The sequence below is a fragment of the Nycticebus coucang genome, chromosome 18 (assembly GCF_027406575.1).
Source record: "Nycticebus coucang isolate mNycCou1 chromosome 18, mNycCou1.pri, whole genome shotgun sequence".
Classification (NCBI taxonomy): domain Eukaryota; kingdom Metazoa; phylum Chordata; class Mammalia; order Primates; family Lorisidae; genus Nycticebus; species Nycticebus coucang.
Window position 1 is genome coordinate 61176154 of NC_069797.1, and position 20237 is coordinate 61196390.

General features: G+C 40.4%; 1 protein-coding gene across 1 annotated transcript in view; it reads right to left on the minus strand.

Moving 5' to 3' along the window:
• Positions 1–341: 341 nt before the first annotated feature.
• NSF (N-ethylmaleimide sensitive factor, vesicle fusing ATPase) overlaps positions 342–20237 on the minus strand; it is a 145849-nt gene continuing 125953 nt past the window's right edge. The window contains exons 18-21 of the mRNA XM_053567778.1: positions 6932–7066; positions 5551–5664; positions 2422–2477; positions 342–1978 (exon numbers count right to left, since the gene is read on the minus strand). Coding sequence (XP_053423753.1) covers positions 1957–1978; positions 2422–2477; positions 5551–5664; positions 6932–7066 — 327 coding nt within the window. The 3' untranslated portion in view covers positions 342–1956. The remainder of the gene's footprint in view (positions 1979–2421; positions 2478–5550; positions 5665–6931; positions 7067–20237) is intronic.

The window sequence follows — 20237 nt, forward strand, 5'->3', positions numbered from 1 at the left end:
AATATTTAAGTTCCTTGGTTTGTACGTTTCCCAGAAGGGAGTGATTCCAACTGAGAAACAACTTTTCAGTTTATTATTAGCCTCACTTGTAGCCTTGGTACCCCTGTTTTTAAATAAGGTAAAATAAGTCTGAAGCATGAAGCTGTGCATTAGCTTTTTGATATGCTAATGATGCTTTTCTTTTTCAACAATTATACTTTCTAAATAATTAAGACATTTTTGAATAAAATAATCCATCTCCTTATGCGAGTTGTAACAAAACAGGAGGGATTTCTTTGCTGAGCCCCCACCCCCCATCAGTTATATATGTTGTTTTGTATAAAATACTGGGCTACGGAATGTTTTCAAGTAGGTTTACTCTTTATTGCATTCCTTCATTTGAATTAAACAATATAATATTTATTTATACTTTTCAATATAGTTTTGGACAAAACACAAAGACATTAACCACATTTAACAAGAGACAAAAGTTAATACAATGTGTGCTGTTTTCATAAAAGGAGGAATCAGGATACTGGCCACCAGGAATCACAGAATTTCACAATACAATCCACTTTTTAAAAAGCCACGAAATAAGCGAGGGATGAAAACCCAACACAAAGTAGCTATGACACACAAGTCTCTAGCAAAAGCACACAGACAGCAAGATTTGGAGACATCTGCCTTTTACCCTGGAGACAAATGACAGAGCCACACCCAAGGGCCACTATGCTCACAAGCCTGGTAGGTGGCAAGAAGTGTGAGCACCTCAGGATGGCTTCTGAATGCTTGTCCTTCAACTTCAAGCAGCAATGGAGAAAGAGAGGCATGCTCCTTAAGTCTCATCACCAAATATGATGACCTAGTTAAATTCCTTCTAAGTCAGTTGGAAGTCACCCTCAAAAGGACTCAGAGTTCTCCTCCCCTTTGGAAGGGAAAGGGAAGGTGTTCACGTATTGGAATGGACAGTGAGGACTAACGGAAGAGGGCTAGAAGATGGCTTATTTTTCTGGACAATAGTGTTTTATTTAGATACTAAGTAGTATAGATAATTTAAAATAAAGGAAGGATAAATTCTAAGGACGTCATTAAGCTAAAGAAAAAAGAAAAGCAGTGATGCTAATAAGCTAACATTATACTAAAGAATTGACCCACTTAGAGTTGGACACTAATTAGTGCCGAGAGGTTTGTAAATTACTTTATTTTAATAACTTTTCTGTTTACGGGTGTACATTTTTCCATACCTTTCACACGTTTTTTAACAACATCTATCAAGCAGTAATAATTAGCATATCTCTTACCACAGAGCAAATTAGTTACATTAAGGGGAAGCCACAGCCAACACAGTAATAATCTGACTTTCTATTAAGAAAGATCTCCTAATTGCAACTTGGAAACATCTCTGAAAATGACTGAGAACAGCATTTTAGATATTCAAAGCCCTATTTTTTCAGGCAAAGATAAAACCCAATTTTGGGGGGAAACCTTTACCAAATACCCAATTACCCTTAGTGTTAGCTCAGGAAGGCTGTAAGGATCACTGCACCCACACCTCGATTCACTGCTCCTGACTCCTGAGTGGAAAGCCTACCTTCTAATAGGCCAAATGTTATCCTGCAACCTTCATTACATTTATTGAGAATTTTTGGATGGTGATGGTAGCAAAGAGCTGAAAACATGTAGTGTTCACAAGTACAGGATGTTTCCCACACAGAGAATGAATAAGAAGGAATCATCTGAGCTTGCATGGAAAGGTAAGCACAGCATTCTAAAGCAAGCCAACACCTTCCACAAAATACTAGAATATCTCAGTGAGCATAAGGAAGGCAGTTTGCACTAATCATGCAGAGCAAGTATGTGTTGAAGGTAGAAGACGTTCCGCTTAGTCCAGAATCTTGAGTAAGATGAGTGAAGATCCCAGGCCATCTTCACCTTGCTCAGTTCCCTGGGTCACTGTGTGTTGCCAACAGTACGTTTTCAATCAAAGTCAAGGGGGCTACTGCGAAAGAAATACCCAAAACACACACACACAAAAAAAAACCCAAATGAGGGCCTGCAAAAAGCCATTCATCACAAAATCACTAAAAGCTTCTGATTTTTCTACATTTTCCACTATGCATTTGCTATTAGATAAGCATTTCACAAAAGAAAATGATCAGAGCCCCATGCAAGCAGTTCCAATATATCTGTACTCTCAAGTTTTTCCTGCATTGAGACAAGGAAGGTTTGTGAAGCAGGACAGGGAAAGCAAACCAACAGTACAATAACCTTCCTTGCTTGGTCTCTCAGACCTACAGCACAGCAAAGAACTCTAGTAAGTGGAAGCAAAGTATCTAAGAAAGAAACTGTCAAATTTATATGCATCATATAGCAACTCTAAGGATAGGTATTGGGATTCAACACGTGGTTTGGTCGAGGGTCTTAAGCATTTTGTGTACTTACGCTCCTTCTTCTCTTAAGAGAGCCAAAAATTTTCTCACACGGTATTCAGGATCCATCTAAATGCATCAGAAAACATGAAAAAGGCAGTTAATGGTACCTTCTATTATGCTCTTAATTCATGCCATGGAAGTGCTTGGTTTCACACTCGTATCAGTGCTCTGCTGAGTTACAGGTGTTACCTGCTCCTTGAGCAGGATCTGACACACAATGAAGCAGATTATGTCACTCAGGAGAAGTGAATGGGACTGCCATGCGTGGAGAGTCACCGTGCCTGGGTTCCAGAGGACCCAAGCCAGTTGGTTATCACAGGCACCTTGGCTAAGTGCGCCCTGAATGCCGTGCTGGTGTGTAGATGCACGATGTGCCTGGAGACTGGATGGGGCCGTTCACAGGGGTGCAAATGATACCCAGCTCATCTACAGTGTGAAGTTCATCAAAGTCAGGCCAAACTTGGAGAAACCACATTGAGGTTATTAAACACTAAAAAAAGCTCATTAACTCTATATAAACAACAATGTACCTTTTCTTAGCTTTAGTAACCCTTGCATAATTTCTTCTTTGCGATTAATAAAAGAAAAGTTATGCTAAGACTAAAAAATGAAAGAGTATTGCTGATTCCTTTGGTATAATCTCTGGATAACCCGGGTTTCCTATGAGTGAGAACATGTCACAGTTCTAAGAGAAGATGGCGAAGCTTTGTTTCAGGAGCTTGGCTCAAGCAGCTATTATTAATGATCTCTGTTTTCATTTTCTATTCATATATATACTAATTTGTTAAAAATACATTTTATTCTTCTTGATCCACTAGAGATGTGAAGTTATCTAGAAAACAATCATTAAAAACATCTTTAATTCGTGAAGATGAATTTTTATTATAAGAAACACACCTAACTTTTAAAATATGTTTTAGAGCGAGTCTGTTTCCTGGAGGGAACTCCCTGCCCTCTGGGAAGAGCTTTCAAATGCTCCTGCAGCTGCAGGTAAAATCTGCTATCAGATTCTCCCTCCAAGAAGACTTCTTCTCTTCTATCTCAGAAAAACAGTGAACAGAAGTTTCAAATGTATCAAAGCTAAGAGGTCAGACTACAAAGGACTAAGAAAAAGTGTGAATTGCTAACAAAAGCAACATTTTTTCCTCTTGGGAATAGAATTACATATGAATCAATTGTCAAGTTCTTTAAAAAAAAAAAAAAAAAAGGAACCGGCTGGAGCTGGGCTGCAGTCAGTACTTGCAGTTCTTTGCCCATTAAATATATTTAATATGTGTGAGCAAGGACTTACCGACTTGCCTGTAGCTATGGAATTAAAAGTCAAGAGAAAGGGAGGAAAAAAGTAATCTAGATAAATGACTTCATTCCCTCAGGTGACATCCAGTCAGAGCAGATCCTCAGCACTGTGCAAGTTTTAACAGAATCGTGTGTAGTGAACAGAGAGGGAACATGACTTACATTCTGCTCAACTACATGCCTCTTCACTGGGGCTCAGTCTCTCTAAGGCAGATCTAAAGAGAATTCACTCAGCTGCACGGAATCCATTTGACATGAAGGGGTTCAAACTCAGAGGCCTATGAAGCGTCAATCGCTGAAGATTAGGCCCGGGTGCCCCACTCTCACTTTCCACCCCACATAATACACACAGAAGTATTAACTTGATCACTGACCTGCGGGCATCAAAGGAGGAAGGGAGGGGGGTTGGGGAGAAAAGCCCACATAGTTTCTTCTGTGCAATTATTTAAAAAAATGTGCTGAAACTAAAAAAACCCCCCAAAACCCAAGAGTAGAGCTATCTGACAGATTTATCTTTTTTCAAGGAAAAAGCCAATGCACCTGTATTTGCACCTTTACCAAGAATAAGCCTAAACAAAGTGATTAATCTGTAACTTTAATCTATTGCTCAAAATGGAAAATAAGTTGAGGTTTCTGAAAACTACACAAATTTTATTTTAAAATATTTTTACCTAAAAAGATTAAAAAGCATTCACTGTTTCTAATTTGTTTATAGATCCAGGAATGTATTTTAGATATAACTATGAGACTTAAACTTCACCTCTGCCATGCACTGTTCATAACAATAGAGTGGCGGGACACAGTAATGTGCAGTGCTTCCCCAGAGCCAGTCTGTCCACCAGCACCCGGATGGACTATTCATTCAGTGAAAGTCTACTGAGCACCCCACCTCCACCCGTGTCAGCTCTGTTCCGGGTCCTGTGGACTCAACAGTGAGTGAGAACCTATGTCTCTGAACTCACAGGACTTGACAGGGAGGCCTTTACTGTCTAACTTTTAGAGTATGTCAGATAAGAACAAGACAGTATTAGAGCATGGAGGGGTGGGGTTCCAAAAAGAGAAAAGGTAAGTTGCCAGTAGATGTGAGAAAGTCCCAAAGAAGTTTCATCTGTCTTTGCCCAGGCAGCAGCCTGGGGCTCAGTTTTCTATGTGATCCTGGATCAATCCTACAACAGTTTGCATGAAATTTCTAGGCGCCCAGCCAGCAGAAAATATAGAGCCCAAGTCTAGTCGATATAACTCCATCAACTTGTCACTAAGACCCCTTTTGGTATACGTGCAGCAGCTTACTGACCTCTGCTGTATACCATCCCTTGTCCATTACTGAGTGGCTGTGTAATCTCGGATAATTCACTGACCACATGTGGGACACACAGTACACTCATCCCTAAAACAAGGGCACAGCAGAACAATTGCTTTTTGAAGTCTTATCTGCTTCTATCTAGTGACTCCTTAAAACTAAAAGTAACTTTATAATCTTTTCTTCCATTTTTGAATTTTAAAAAGTGGAAAAGCATCAATAAGCTATTGTTTGATTTCAGAAGTAGGCTACTAATACCAACTTGAGTTCAGAAATAATATTAAAAAGGCCTGGCAAGACAGCTCATACCTCTAATCCTAGCATTCTGAAGCATGCGAATTGCTTGAGGACATGCATTTGAGACCAGCCTGAACAACATAGCAAGACCTTGTCTCTATAAAAAATTTAAAAAATTTTTAAAAAGGGAAATAATCTGAAAACTTATAACCTAAATTAAGACCTTAGCAAAGGAAATATTAAAACCTCTTGGTATATTATGAAGCTTCTTTCTACGTCTGAATCATGGAGGAGGAGGCACCTTACCTGTAGGGACATCTCGATCAACATTAGTAACTTCTTGATTCCTATCCAGACCTTTTTCCCTTTGACTTGCTGTGCAATTGTGGTGCGTTCCTTATCCTTGAAGTTGCCCAATAGCTACAAAAGCAACAGATCTCAAGTCATTTGTGCACACCCATATTAATAAAAGCACTTTTATAGTAAATACATTAACATTAGTTAATTCTCACATTTACCCTTAAAAGAACCCTGATTGGAGCTGACAGGATTGATTCTCTCCCTCCCATTTTAAAATCCAGTCTGATCTTTCTAAACCCATTAAGTGTAATCATGAAAGTGAAAACTGGTATCTTCAACCCTGTTTTCCTATGGACTTCCATTATAACTTAGAGATAAATTTGCTGGAGGAAAAAATAGCTCCAATCCATAATAAACATAAGTCAAAATTTTTAACATTCCTTCCTAGGAACAATCTATATATGTCAAAGCAAACTAAATTTAGTTCTCTAACCCAGCCCTGGCACAAAAGCTGCCTAAACAGGTAACCTGGAAATATTTATCATACAGATCATTTCTATTCTGTTGGGTGCAAACACCAACTTTATGGTGTTTACTGACTCTTACTGACAGAACCCTTACTGTCAGAACCCTTACTGACTCTACCACTGCTGAACAACTCACTAGATAATAGTTTCCAACAGATCTCAAGTCATTTGTATACACCAATATTAATAAAAAGTTCAACAAAGAACATACTTTTTAAAAAATTAAAGGCTTTGTTACTCTCGGAAGATTAAAATATTTCCATATTACAAACTTGTTAATAACATTCCTTCAACTTCTATAGCTTTTCTGAAGTTTCTAAGGATTTTTCATTGTTCTAATTTATTAAATGGAAGGAAATGAGCTGAAAGACTCTAGGAATGAGTGAATTTTCTATATTTCTGTGTCCCCACCCATTGTAACTCATTCCTGGCAGCTTTTATGGTACCTACACCTAAGAATGGGAAATTAATTCACCATTCCTTACATTCATCTTTCTCCTTCCATTCCTGAAAACAGTTATAGGCACAGGTTGAGTATTCCTAATCTGAAAATCCAAAATCTGAAACTTTTAAAGTGCTGACATATTTCAGATTTTTGAATTAGGAATATAATGAACTATTACAATATACTTATATGTATAATACAACATTCCAAAATTCTAAAAAGTTTTGAAATCAGAAACCTTCTTATCCCAGGCATCTCGGATAAGGTATACCCAACCTGTACTGTCCCAGGGTCTCAAGTTCTAGGTTAACAGAGAACCCAAACACCAGGTACAACAGGGCTGGTATCCCTTAGTATTATCTCAGCCTCAACTCCTTTCTTATGAACAGTCTGCAATCCATGGACTCATCTTCACCTCCAAGGCTTCCAACAGCTGCTCTCCTGTGGCAATGTTGGGCACGTGGATGGTGGTGCTGAAAGCATTAAGCATTTCCATCTCCTGAAGAACATCTTTTCGGCTGGTTGTCCCAATGATAAGAAGCTTGCGGCCCTGATCACAGGGAGAAAACGTGTTAAAAAATATAGAAGAGAGGGCGGCACCTGTGGCTCAGTGAGCAGGGCGCCGGCCCCATATACCGGAGGGTGGCGGGTTCAAACCCAGCCCCGGCCAAACTGCAACAAAAAAATAGCCGGGCATTGTGGCAGGCGCCTGTAGTCCCAGCTACTCGGGAGGCTGAGGCAGGAGAATCGCCTAGGCCCAGGAGTTGGAGGTTGCTGTGAGCTGTGTGACGCCACAGCACTCTACCGAGGGCAATAAAGTGAAACTCTGTCTCTACAAAAAAAAAAAAAAATATAGAAGAGAAAAAAAAAAAAATACAGAAGAGGGGCGGCGCCTGTAGCTCAAGGAGTAGGACGCCGGTCCCATATGCAGGAGGTGGCGGGTTCAAACCCAGACCCGGCCAAAAAAAACCACACACACAAAAAAAATACAGAAGAGGACAAGTTAGGAAACTTGTAGAGTTAAGTCTGAACAAAATGTGTAAAATCTGTTTATTTAATCACAGAAATGCAAATGATTAGGCAAAAGAGAAAAAAAAATTCAAGATTTTCCTCATGAAATTAAAAAAAAAATAACAAACCTCCTACAATGTGATTCAGAAATTGTCAACCTCTGAACAACTTCTCACTCAACTCACATCAGTAGTGACGTGGACTAGTAAATCAGGGAGAAGACAGACCAAAGAGAAAGATGCTGAAATGCGCATTGGTAATTCCTTTCTCAGGTCAACATGGCACATTTACATTTATAGTGGGAATGGGGAAAAATGAAGTGAGTGGGAAGTCTGTATTGGCTTAGCAAGGCTTTACTGTACCTTCTAAAAAGGAGAGACAGGGTAATAATCATTTACATTTATTCAGCACTTCACTGTGAGAGGCATAGGCATGGTGCATTACATAATATTTTTTAATATTCAAAAATTTAATTTTTATTTTTAACCCCCCCAATCTACAAGATGCTTAAAAACTATACCAGGCTTATGCTACCATTCCCAATTCCCTCTCTCCAGAAGCAACCATTTTCAACTCTTAGCTTTTCTACTTGTATTATTTGTTTATCCTTAAATAACAAGGTTACACTACTATTTTCAGAATTTTGTTTTCAGCTTTAAATATTATTTATTGACTTCCTTCTATGAAGATTTAGTGTTAATTTTGGACTGCCCCCCATATACTCCCTTTCCTATCATCCCAACATAGTTATTTCATAGTCTTTAGTGAAATCTATATTTACTATTTATTATGATTATGTAAATATGATTTACAGCTAAACCATATAGAATATGATTACCTTTCCTTTTGGGGGCAACATTTTGTTTTTACTGGGGTTAGCATCACCTTTTCCCCCAGCTTAGTTTACCAGGTACTTACCACAAATTCATCCCCAATCAAACACAACTGTGAGTCTCCTTTTAATATGTTCAAACGTGTTTGAAGCTCTGTTCTTTTCTTGAAGACATTCCCCTCCTGGAGTCCTCTGTCCTTATAGTTCAATCTGAACTGAGCACTTTCTAGGCCTGCTGTAACACTGTAGCTCTAGAAATCCCCTTTCTACTTTGTTATATATCTTGTATCTTTGTCTTCCTTTCTCTCTCTCTTTTTTTTAAAGACAGTCATCCCCGGTAGAGTACTGTGGTGTCACAGCTCACAGTAACCTCAGACTTTTGGGCTCAAGAGATTCTCTTGCCTCAGCCTCCCCAGTAGCTGGGACTACAGGTGCCCGCCACAATGCTCAGCTATTTTTAGAGACAGGGTCTTGTGCTAGCTCAGGCTGGTCTCCAATTCGTGGGCTTAGGTGATCAGACCACCTTGGCCTCCCAGAGTGCTGGGATTACAGGCCTGAGCAACCATGTCTGGTCCTCCTTTTTCTTAATTTATATCTTTTTGTACATACCCAGAAGCTTCCTGAGAAAGGGCACAAGGGGGAACTAAAATTTTAAAGACCATGCATGTCTGGAAATACCTTTATTCTGCCCTTAATATTGTACCTTCTATCTCATACTTAATAGTTTGGCTAGGTATAGACTCTATTGTCTTTTATTCAGTGCTACTGGCTAGAAGATCAATGCCATCTGATGCCTGACCCTTTGTTTCTAAACTGTTTTTTTTTTAAGTTTTAATTTTTTGAGACAGAGTGTTGCCGTTGCCCAGGCTGGAAGTACAGCAGCTATTCACGGGTATAATCACAGCTCATTGCAGCCTACAATCCTGATCTAAAGGGATCCCCCTGCCTCAGCCTCCTGAGTAGATGGAACTACAGGACGCTCTGCCATGTTTGGCTGTAACCTGTTTCTTTTTTCCCTCTTTTTCAAATATAAAATTTTAAGACTTTTTTTTTTTTTTTTTTTTTGAGACAGTCTTACTTTTTTTTTTTTGGCCGGGGCTGGGTTTGAATCCGCCACCTCTGGCATATGGGGCCAGTGCCCTACTCCTTTGAGCCGCAGGCACTGCCCAAATTTTAAGACTCTTTATTTCCATGTTCTGTAATTTGAAAATTATATACCTCAAGAAAAGTCTTTCTTTACTCACTTTGCTGTCACTACATTTCTTTTCTAAACTGGAAATTCTAATCGGGTGCTGGCTCGGTGCTTGTAGCACAGTGGTTATGGCGCCAGCCACATACACCAAGGCTGGTGGGTTCAAACCCGGCCCGGGTCAGCTAAACAACAATGACAACTGCAGCAAAAAATAGCGAGGCGTTGTGGTGGGCGCCTGTAGTCCCAGCTACTTGGGAGGCTGAGGCAAGAGAATTGCTTAAACTCAAGACTTTGAGGTTGCTGTGAGCTGTGATGTCACAGCACTCTACCGAGGGCAATGTAGGGAGACTCTGCCTCCAAGAATAAAAAAAAAAAATAAAAAATAAATAAAGATCAGGTGCCAAAACAATTTCAATTGGGTTTTGTAAACATTATGCTACTACCGTCAATAAGGCATGCTAGCCTTGCTCCTTACTTACTGATTTTGTCCCTTTCTGTGCCAAGAATGGACAATGTACCACCAAAGGCATATCAAAGAAACAAAGTTGAGATCCCCGTATAATTAGCCATTAGCATAACAGATGACTGTGCAAAGATTATGAGACAGAAGTATCCTGCGAAGTATACAGATTAAAGGGTCATTACCATTATTATTTAAGGAATCAATTAGCTAAAAAACAAATGCTTATCAATAGACATTTATCAAGTTCCTAGATGAATATGAAATAGATCTTGCACAAACAGGAAGGTAAAGAGAAAAGAGAGTAATACAATATAAAAACGTGGAGATACATGTATTATGCACAAGGACATCAGGTAGCGAGAAGAGATGTGGTAGAGAAAGCTTCTTTCTTTGGAGACAATACCTGACTTGAGTCTTAAGGAATGAGCAAGTCGATCAGGAAGATGAAGGAGGAAGGGCATTCTAAGCCCTAGGAGTAGAAATGCATAAGTCCAAGGGTAAAACGACAGAAACAAAACAATTACAAACAGATACAGGCATATACATTTCTATTATAACAAAAAAGTGGTGCTTTATAGGCAAAGTATTTTTTTTTTTTTTATGAGACAGAGCCTCAAGCTGTCGCCCTGGGTAGAGTGCCGTGGCATCACAACTCACAGCAACCTCCAGCTCTTGGGCTTAGGCGATTCTCTTGCCTCAGCTTCCTCAGTAGCTGGGACTACAGGCACCCACCACAATGCCTGGCTATTTTTCCGTTGCAGTTTGGACGGGACCAGGGACAAAGTATTTTTTAACACTAAATTCTAATGGTAAACATGGACACACATCCCTGAAGGCTAATAGATGCCAAAGGCCGTTCATGTTGGCACAGCCTCAGTAAAATTAAAGGTAACTATTACTTCCCCTTTTCCTTGTTTTTTTAACCCTCTCCCCCAATAGCCCGTAATTAAAACTCCTTCATCTTGCTCCTCTCGCACAGAGGACAGTATTGTCCCTAGAAGAATGACACTGAGGAAGAAGCTTCCTACTTATTCCAGAAAGCTGGACTTTAAAAATCATTGCCATCATCCTGGTGAAACTTATTTTTCCTTTAACAGTGACTATGTTCTTTAAAGTGTTGAAAGATTGGGAAATGTAGAGCAACTTATAATGGAGACGCTAATTTATGTTTTGCTTTTCTTCTTGTTTAACAGAACTGCAAACACTGCAAAGAGGTCATGACCCAGGCAGGTTCAGGTCTTGACTCGTAAAGCGTCATCTTTAAGAAAACACTGAAAAACATTACCAAATTATTAAAATGTGCTTGGTCATTTTGTATATTAATTAGCGGTAAAGTTCATAAGGCAGATTTATCATGAAAAAGCAGCTCTGAATGTATTAAGGTAATAAATCACGTTGGAGCCATCGGGAGAGAAAAGCTGCCAGCAGCACGAGGGGGGATGCAGTCTTAAAAATAAACGCAGCGTTCAACCCGAGAGGGGAGCTCCACCTTGTTGATGTGTGGTGATGGCTGTCAGTCCCTGGTGCCCCAAACACGCGCCTGATGGAAAGCAGATAATGTAGGGTGATAACCTATTTGGGGGGGGAAACGTTGCTCCCAGTATACTCTTTACTAAGATTTGCTAGTCCTGATGCTATAAAGAAAAGGCTCAAATAAAATGACTATCTGCCAATCGGATTATGATAAACATTGTTCCAAGGTTAAATAGTATTAGTTAACTAATTCTTAGTACTATAAGGAGCAACTCAGGTGAAAACATTACCATGAAAAAGGCAGGGCTCAGTCAGGTGTTGATCCTTCAAAAACCCACTTCTTTACATGAGGAAGAATGAGCCAAGTACTAAGCAGCATCTAAGCCTTTTGCCACACAAAGGACTAACCAGATAATCCAGACCCTTTCATAGGTCTTGTCCATTGACTGGCTCCAATAAACTGATTTGTAACAAAAGTTCATGTGGAAGAAAGCTTTCCCCCCCAAATAAAAATGCCACCAATATAATGAAATGGAAGGGCTGATTTCAACCTATGAACAAAAAGTAAAGTCAGTTATGCAGTAAAGAAAGGCCCTTCTTTCCATATCATTCAATGCTGAGCAAGTGTAATACATCCTTGGAAAGAAGACTTAACTGCAAACAATTGGAAGTCCTGAAATGGATTAAGAATGAGTTTCAAAGTGCAACTCAAAAGTTCCGTGTGCAGGGCCTTCAACTTTATATTCTGATTATTAGAATTTGAGGTTTCTATAAATGAGAGTGAAAAATTTCAGAATACTAAGGATTTATAAACCTGTAAGTAAAAGATGAAACTGTATCAACCAATAGAAGCACTAACAAGAATTTACTCTTTTTAGGTACTTAATGGAATTACGAGATTTGGTTTGTGCCTTTAGGATGATTACAATTTAGCTGGCAAAAGCAAATAAATATTCAGAGAGCACTACCGAGTAACACATCACCTGGGGAATGGGGTTATCTAGGAAGGTTTCTGAAGTATTTATTGCAGAAACACTGACAAAGAGGAGGTGCTGGCAAGACCCTTGAGGAGAAGGGACAGGTCTCTAATGCTACTAAATCCTATGTGGGTGGGGGAAACAGCTGAGCCACAGGACCAAGGGTTGAAATGAAGTCTTTTTGGAGAGATGGGTGGGTGGGCAGTCGATTAGAGGAAGACTAGAAATGCTAAACTAAGGAAGGAGATTTGCTATCAACAGCAACAGGAAGAGGAAGAACTACAATGGAGAGAAAGATGATCTTGGCAGCCACACCCAGCATGGCCACCTCTAGTGCACCGGAAGCAGCTGTAGCACAAAGGATGTGCCCGGAGCACCCCAGGAAGGATGCTGCACTTTTTGATAACTATCTTATACACATGATTTCCTTTTTAATGTAAGCCCAGGAGGGCAGAAAGTGGGCACTTGCAGGATGGACAAGTGCAGTAGAAAAAGTACAGACTCCATCACCCACAGCTGTGTGACCTGGGTACATTATTTAACTTCTCATTACCTGTATCCTGCTCAACCATAAAACTGGGATTAAAATACCCTACTTATAGGCCAGGCACAGTGGCTCACACCTGTAATCCTAACACTCTGTGAGGCCAAGGTGGGAGGATGGCTTGAGCTCAGGAGTTGGCAACCAGCTTGAGCAAGAGCAAGACCCCATCTCTACTAAAAATAGAAAAATTAGCTGTGTATTGGGGCAGACATCCATAGTCCCAGGTACTCAGGAGGCTGGAGCAGAAAGATCGCTTGAACCCAGAAGTTTGAGGTTGCTGTGAGCTATGATGATGCCACAGAAATCAAGCCTGGGCAACAGAGTGAGAGTGTCTCAAAAAAAAAAAAAAAAAAGGAAAAGGAAAAAAAAAAAAGCAAAGCAAAGCAAAGAAAATCCTGCTTGTGAGAGCAGAGCGTTAGATAAAGAATGCCTGGGATGGGAAGGAGGGCCTTTGCCATCACTGTCAGAACGGAATGGAAGGAAGCAATAGTCTTGAGAGAGACCTGAGAATCCCTCTCTTCCCGACAAGACAGGGCACTGGCAGCAAATGATGCAGAGAGGCCAAGGCTCACTCTGGGTTAGGGAAGATAAGCTCCCATCTGTAGTATAATGAGGGTTACCATGAGACCCAGGAGAAGTCTGAAGCTGAAGATCAAATGCTCCCGCAGAGGAACTCAGGGCAGCGTGGGGTCTCAGTGAGAGGGAGCAGCTTCCCAGGGAGAAATTGGTTCAGAGCCACTTATCCTGGCTTCATTCTTGAAATGAGAGTAACTTTCCATATTGTTACTTAGCTTGTATTACTCAGTACAGAGACATTTAGAAGAATTCTACCGTAGCATAGCATTTCACTGACCTTATTTACCACCCTGAATCTTGTTTCTAGCCTGTCAATTCCCTGGGGGTAGAAACCATGTCATACTAATCTGTGATACTACAGTACCCAGTGCAGCAAGCCTGGCACACAGAGAGGGTCTCTCTCCCTTGAATGCTCTTCCCTTCTGTATCTACACGAGTCCTTTCCTCAAAGTTAAGGAATTGTTTGAATTCAGCTTTCCCATAGTTCCACTTAACCCACGCATCCCTATTTAAAACAGACCCCTAAGTCCCGAGCCTGGCACCCTTCCTTTCCTTTCATCCTGCTCTCTCGCTCCCACAGTACACACCACCTTTTAACAGACTATCTACTCCACTCATTTACTATATTTACTGTACCATGTATTTCTTGCTGGTCTTCCTTCATGAGGATGGGACTTATATCTGACTTTATTTATTTATTTTTAGAGATAGAGTGTCACTTTGTCGCCCTTGATAGAGTGCTGTGGGATCACAGCTCACAACAACCTCCAACTCCTGGGCTTAGGCAATTCTCTTGCCTCAGCCTCCCGAGTAGCTGGGACCACAGGCGCCTGCCACGACACATGGCTATTTTTTTGATGCAGTTTGGCCGGGGCCAGGTTTGAACCCACCACCCTCGGTATATGGGGCCGGCGCCCTACTCTGACTTGATTGATGCATCCAGCGCTAGCACAGTGCCTTGTAGAAAATGCAAAATGAATAAATATGCATTGAACGACTGAATGATAATCCCAGTACAGGTTTCAAGGGTAGCAGATCACTTCTTCATTGTCACATTCTTTCTTCTGGCCATAGAATGATGCACATTACACCAAGTGTTTAACAGGAAAATTACTACCTACCATTTCAAATTGTTGTACCTCTAAGTCCCAATTACTGAATCTTTTGATAGCAACAAGTTTTAAAAAGAAAATAATCGTGGATGAATGGATGTATGCTTTGTGCTAAAGGCTGGCTTATCTCTTTTAGTTTATCAGTTGATCAGCTATTGACCGGATAACAGCGACCTCTCTAGCAGAGGAAAGATAAGATTATTAGAAGCCGTTAATTTAAACTAGTGAGATAACAAGTACTATTACACATCCCCATGACTCCTGGTTTCTCCAATCCAAGGGAAAAGACCGAGGGACCATTAAAATGATCAGAAGTCTGAACAGTAAAAGGAATCAGGAAGAGATTTCTGATTTCTCTTGATTGAATGTCTGTAACTTCTTTTGTGTGATTTTTTTTTTTTGCAGTTAAATGTTTACATTAAATACCAAAGGAAGGATGTTTCACATAAATCATGCTACAATGAGGCAGATAACTACACTTAAACTCTCCATTAGGTTTTACCCTGAAGCACATTCTCAAGTCTACTTCTCTGTAACCTCCCTTTCGGTGCTGTAAGCAGGACGGGACAACCAGGAGAATTCACGATGCAGACTGGACACGAGTGAGAACGTTAGCCCAGACAATTTACAATAATTCCTGCAGGCAAATGAAGCCTGCTTCATGATATTTAGTACCTAATTATGGAAAAGACACTGAGCCATCAGATTTTACAGTCTGAGCAGCTCATAAAGCTTACCTAGTTTCCTCTCTCCTCTGCTCCTTCTCTCTCATGTTCAGATGAGAAACGTGGAGTGAAAGGTGACGTGGTCTCTGAGGCTCTCAGTCTGTGAGGGAGCTAAAACTAGAGTTCAGGCCTTGCTGACATTTTCACTATGCTTTGGTGTTCACCATTTGTTTGTTTGTTCGTTTGTTTTTTGAGAGAGAGTCACACTTTGTTGCCCTGGGTGGAGTGCTGTGGTGTCACAGCTCACAGCAACCTCAATTGCTTTGGCTTAGGTGATCCTCTTGCCTCAGCCTCCCGAGCAGCTGGGACTGAGACTCTTGCTCAGGCTGGTCTTGAATTCCTGAGCTCAAGCAATCCACCCGTCTTAGCCTCCCAGAGTGCTAGGATCACAGGGGAGAGCCATCCGACCAGGCTCCATTGTTTTTATTTGTGTAATTTTTTTTTTTTTTTTTTGTAGAGACAGAGTCTCACTTTATGGCCCTCGGTAGAGTGCTGTGGCCTCACACAGCTCACAGCAACCTCCAACTCCTGGGCTTAAGCGATTCTCCTGCCTCAGCCTCCCGAGTAGCTGGGACTACATGCGCCTGCCACAACGCACGGCTATTTTTTGGTTGCAGTTCGGCCGGGGCCAGGTTTGAACCCGCCACCCTTGGTATATGGGGCCGGCGCCTTATTGACTGAGCCACAGGCGCCACCCCTTATTTGTGTAATTTTAAACTCATCTCAGCAACGGTTGATCTCTTAATGATCAGTTAGGGAGATATATTATTAGAAATAATGACCTCTGAGCTCTTGGGAGAAAAGGTTAAATAAAGTTGTACTGACCATGCCACAGTATTCTTAATGCCAAATGGAAGATTTTTATAGATGCTATCTCATTAGAAACTTCACTAAGATGACCTCAGATTAATTAGCAAATCCAAATTCCCAAATCTTGCATCCACAGTTGATTTTCCCTATCTATCAACTCTTAGCTTGGTTTGCCCTAAATTGACCCCTATAATCTAATTAGGTAAATATTCTTCCTAATTTAATTTCTATCTCTGTCACTTTTATCCAAAGCACTTCTCTGTATTAAAATGCTTTCCAGAGTTTTCTGCCAATTTACAATTATCTTTTATGTTAATAGTTTCAGAAGTTCTTTCTACACTGCCCTCACTTAACCCTACACAACTCATCTTACTCCTTTAGGCCCCAACCTTTCAGAATACGAATATGTCCAGTAATGACACCTCATTTGTGTGGAGGCCAATCTGCTAAACAATTTCATCTATCCAGAACATAGCTAAGAGCCAAGAAATAAGCAAAAATCTTCTAATTTGGAGGACTTAAAAAATAAAAAAAGTGAGGTTCATGTAAATTTCCTCACAAGTAGGGGTGACTTACCTATCAGGCACAGTGCCCAAGGCCCATAAAGCATTGAGAGCCCACAAAAATACTCTCTTTTAAAATGGCTCGGTGTCTGTGCTCAGTGGTTTGGGCGCCAGCCACATACACCAGGGCTGGTGGGTTCGAAAACAACGACAAAAAAAAAAAAAGCCAGGTGTTGTGGTGGGCGCGTATAGTCCCAGCTACTTAGGAGGCCAGGGCAAGAGAATCACTTAAACTCAAGAGTTTGAGGTTGCTTTGAGCTGTGACGCCATAGCACTCTATTGAGGGCGACATAGTGAGACTCTATCTCAAAAAATAAAAATAAACAAATAAATAAAATCAGGAAAAGACAATGAATCCCAAACAATAAAAAATAAAAAGAAAATGAAACTTACAATGAAAGAAATAAAAAAGTTTTAATATATTATAGAAATATTTATCTTGATACCAAAAGGTGAAAAATGTTATTTACTTTTTTTTTTTGCAGTTTTTGGCTGGGGCTGGATTTGAACCCGCCACCTTTGGCATACGGGGCTGGCGCCCTACTCCTTTGTGACACAGGCATCACCCTAGTTTTTCATTGTTAAAAACTCATTTAGGCTGGGCGCCTGTGGCTCAAGTGGCTAAGGAGCCAGCCACATACACCTGAGCTGGCAGGTTCAAATCCAGCCCAGGCCCACCAAATAACAATGACGACTACAACGAAAAAATAGCCTGGCGTTGTGGCGGGCGCCTGTAATCCCAGCTACTTGGGAGGTGGAGGCAGGAGAATCGCTTGAGCCCAGGAGTTGGAGGTTGCTGTGAGCGGTGATATGGCACTCTACCCAGGGTGACAGCTTGAGGCTCTGTCTCAAAAAACAAAAACAAAAACAAAAAACCTCATTCAGTTTTTAACTCTTCCTGAGTTATCAAAGCAATACATGCTTCTCAAGGAAAGTTTGTAAAATACAGGAAACTATAAAGAAGAAATAAACCAACCTCTAAGCCTATCATATAAAATGATAATCCCAGCTCTTTGGGAGGATAAAGTGGAAGGATGACTGGAGCCCAGAAATCTGAGACCAGCCTGGAAAAAATAGACCCTGTGTCTACAGAAATAAAAAAAATTGGCTGGACGTGGTGGTGCAAGCCTGTAGTCTTAGCTTCTCAAGAGGCTGAGGTAGGAGGATGGCTTTAGCCCGGTAGTTGTGGCTAAGGTGAGCTACAATCATGCCACCACACTCCAGCCTGGGTAACAAAGTGATTTCCTGTATATAAATAAATAAGTAAAAATATAAAACAGAGCAGTTATTTTTAGGAGGAATAAATAGAACTTCCTTTTAATTTCATTCTTTTAAAATTTTTTTGTATGTTTTTAAATGATCATCCCATAAAATAATATGTATCTGAAAATAGGGGGAATGAACTGCAAATGTTTTTATTCGTAGAGCATGTGTTCAGAAAGTTTGAAGGCCAACTGATATGAAGGGAATTACAATCAACAGTACTGGCATACCTTCTCCAGTCTTTTTTTCTTTAAGTCTGAAATCATACAAGGAGAATAACTGAGGATTTATGTGGAAGGTGATCTGATAGTTATGCAGAAGTTTCTGACATGGGCCTGTTCACACAGAGGAAGGGTTACTAACTGGGTGGCCACAGGGCTATTCATCTCACCACTGTCTCTTGGTATTTCTCCCTCTCCTCCCTTCCCATATGACTCCTCTTATTCTGGAAACCAGCCAGTATCTTCCCTTTCCTCTGGGACTGGCTTCAGGGTCTGCAGGGGCAGTGAGAGGAAAGGGGGCTCTGTGCTCTTCCAGAGAGGGTTTCTTCAGCAGCAGCTACCTGGAGCCAGGCTCCTTTGATATGGGTTGCTTGCTCGGTTTGCTGCTCTTATTTAATTTTTGTATGAGGAAAGACAGAGTCAGTGTTCTTTGAAATGAATAATTAACAATTGAGTTGTGCTTTACAGTTTATAAAAACCATAATATTTATCTTATTTAATCCTCACAACTTACACAATTTATAAAAATGTTCCACTTTTCAAATAAGTAAACTAAGACTCAGAAGTTAAATGACTGGATTCCAGTCCAAGTCTTCTGATTTAAATTTCTGTGCTCTTATTTACACTATCATTGACAGTTCTATGAGTAAGGCTAAAAACAAAAAGGTGAAACCAGGCAAATGGCAGTCTGGAGTCTTCCTTGTGAAAAGCACTTTTCCCACTCCCCAGTGTGAGGGGTAAATAGGGCTGGCAAGGTGATGTGGTTTCAGACCAAGATGTGACTTAAAAATATCAATGCCTGGTTCCATCTACATTCCAACAAATAACAGGAATATTGATGGATTATTCTGGATTCTTTGTAAGGTCCTCCTTTTGGCTCTTACCCAATAGCTGTTATGCCATGTAGCATAAATCCCTAGGAAATCTCTAAAGATCTGCATTCTTATTTCTGGGACAAGAAGGAAAGGAAAGAAACTGTGAAATACCATTCTGTTGTACCATGAGTTGAGACAAAAGGGAAACTTTGGTCACAAGTAACAGGTGGCTGCAGGGGAAGGAAGTAGGCAGACCAACCCCTGAAGGTGAGGACAAGTACAACCTGGTAGTGTCCTTGGAGATCTCACAGCCATCTCCCGCTACTCCTCACCTTACTGAGGATCCCTTGAGCTCACGAGTTTGAGATCAACCTGAGCCAAGAGGGAGACCCTGTATCTACTAAAAATAGAAAAAATTAGCTGGGCATGGTGGTGGGCACCTATAGTCCCAGCTACTCAGGAGAGACTTAGGCAGAGGGATTGCTTGAACTCAGGAGCTTGAGGTTGTGAGGTAGTCTGACTCCTGGGCACTCTAACCTGGGGCAATAAAGCATAACTGTCTCAAAAACAAAAGAAAACGAAACAAAAATAAACTTCACATCTTACTTTAAAATCCAGTTTTATGCAGTGGACACGTATAGATATTTCATAAAAGGATTCATCAAATTTCCTTCACTGTTTTTTGATGTATTTGAAATTAATCTACATGCATATTGACAGATAGTTAATTCGTATAGGACTTTCCAAGAAATTCTACTATATTAAGCAAAGTATAGTATAGAATTTTATGAAATATCATAGCCATCTATTGTCACTGACTTAATAAGTAGGAAAATTGGGTCACTAAACTGTCAATCACCCTTTTTTTAAATAAAGAAATGAAGTCCAACGCAAAAGTCACTGCATCAGTGATTACAATTAATGTGTCTGGCAAAATGACTAACCCTCTTTCCTAAAGTGGTTCTGTGTCTTATTGAGTCATATTGTAGTCATTAGCCAGAGTTAATTTCTAACAGATAGATGTAGAGATACTCATGTTTAGGCCTGCATCATTTGGAGTCTCTTCCATTACCTGCTTATTTCACTAAGCAAACTAAAGTCTGAAGAGTTGCTTAATATTACCAAGACTTCCTAATAACATATC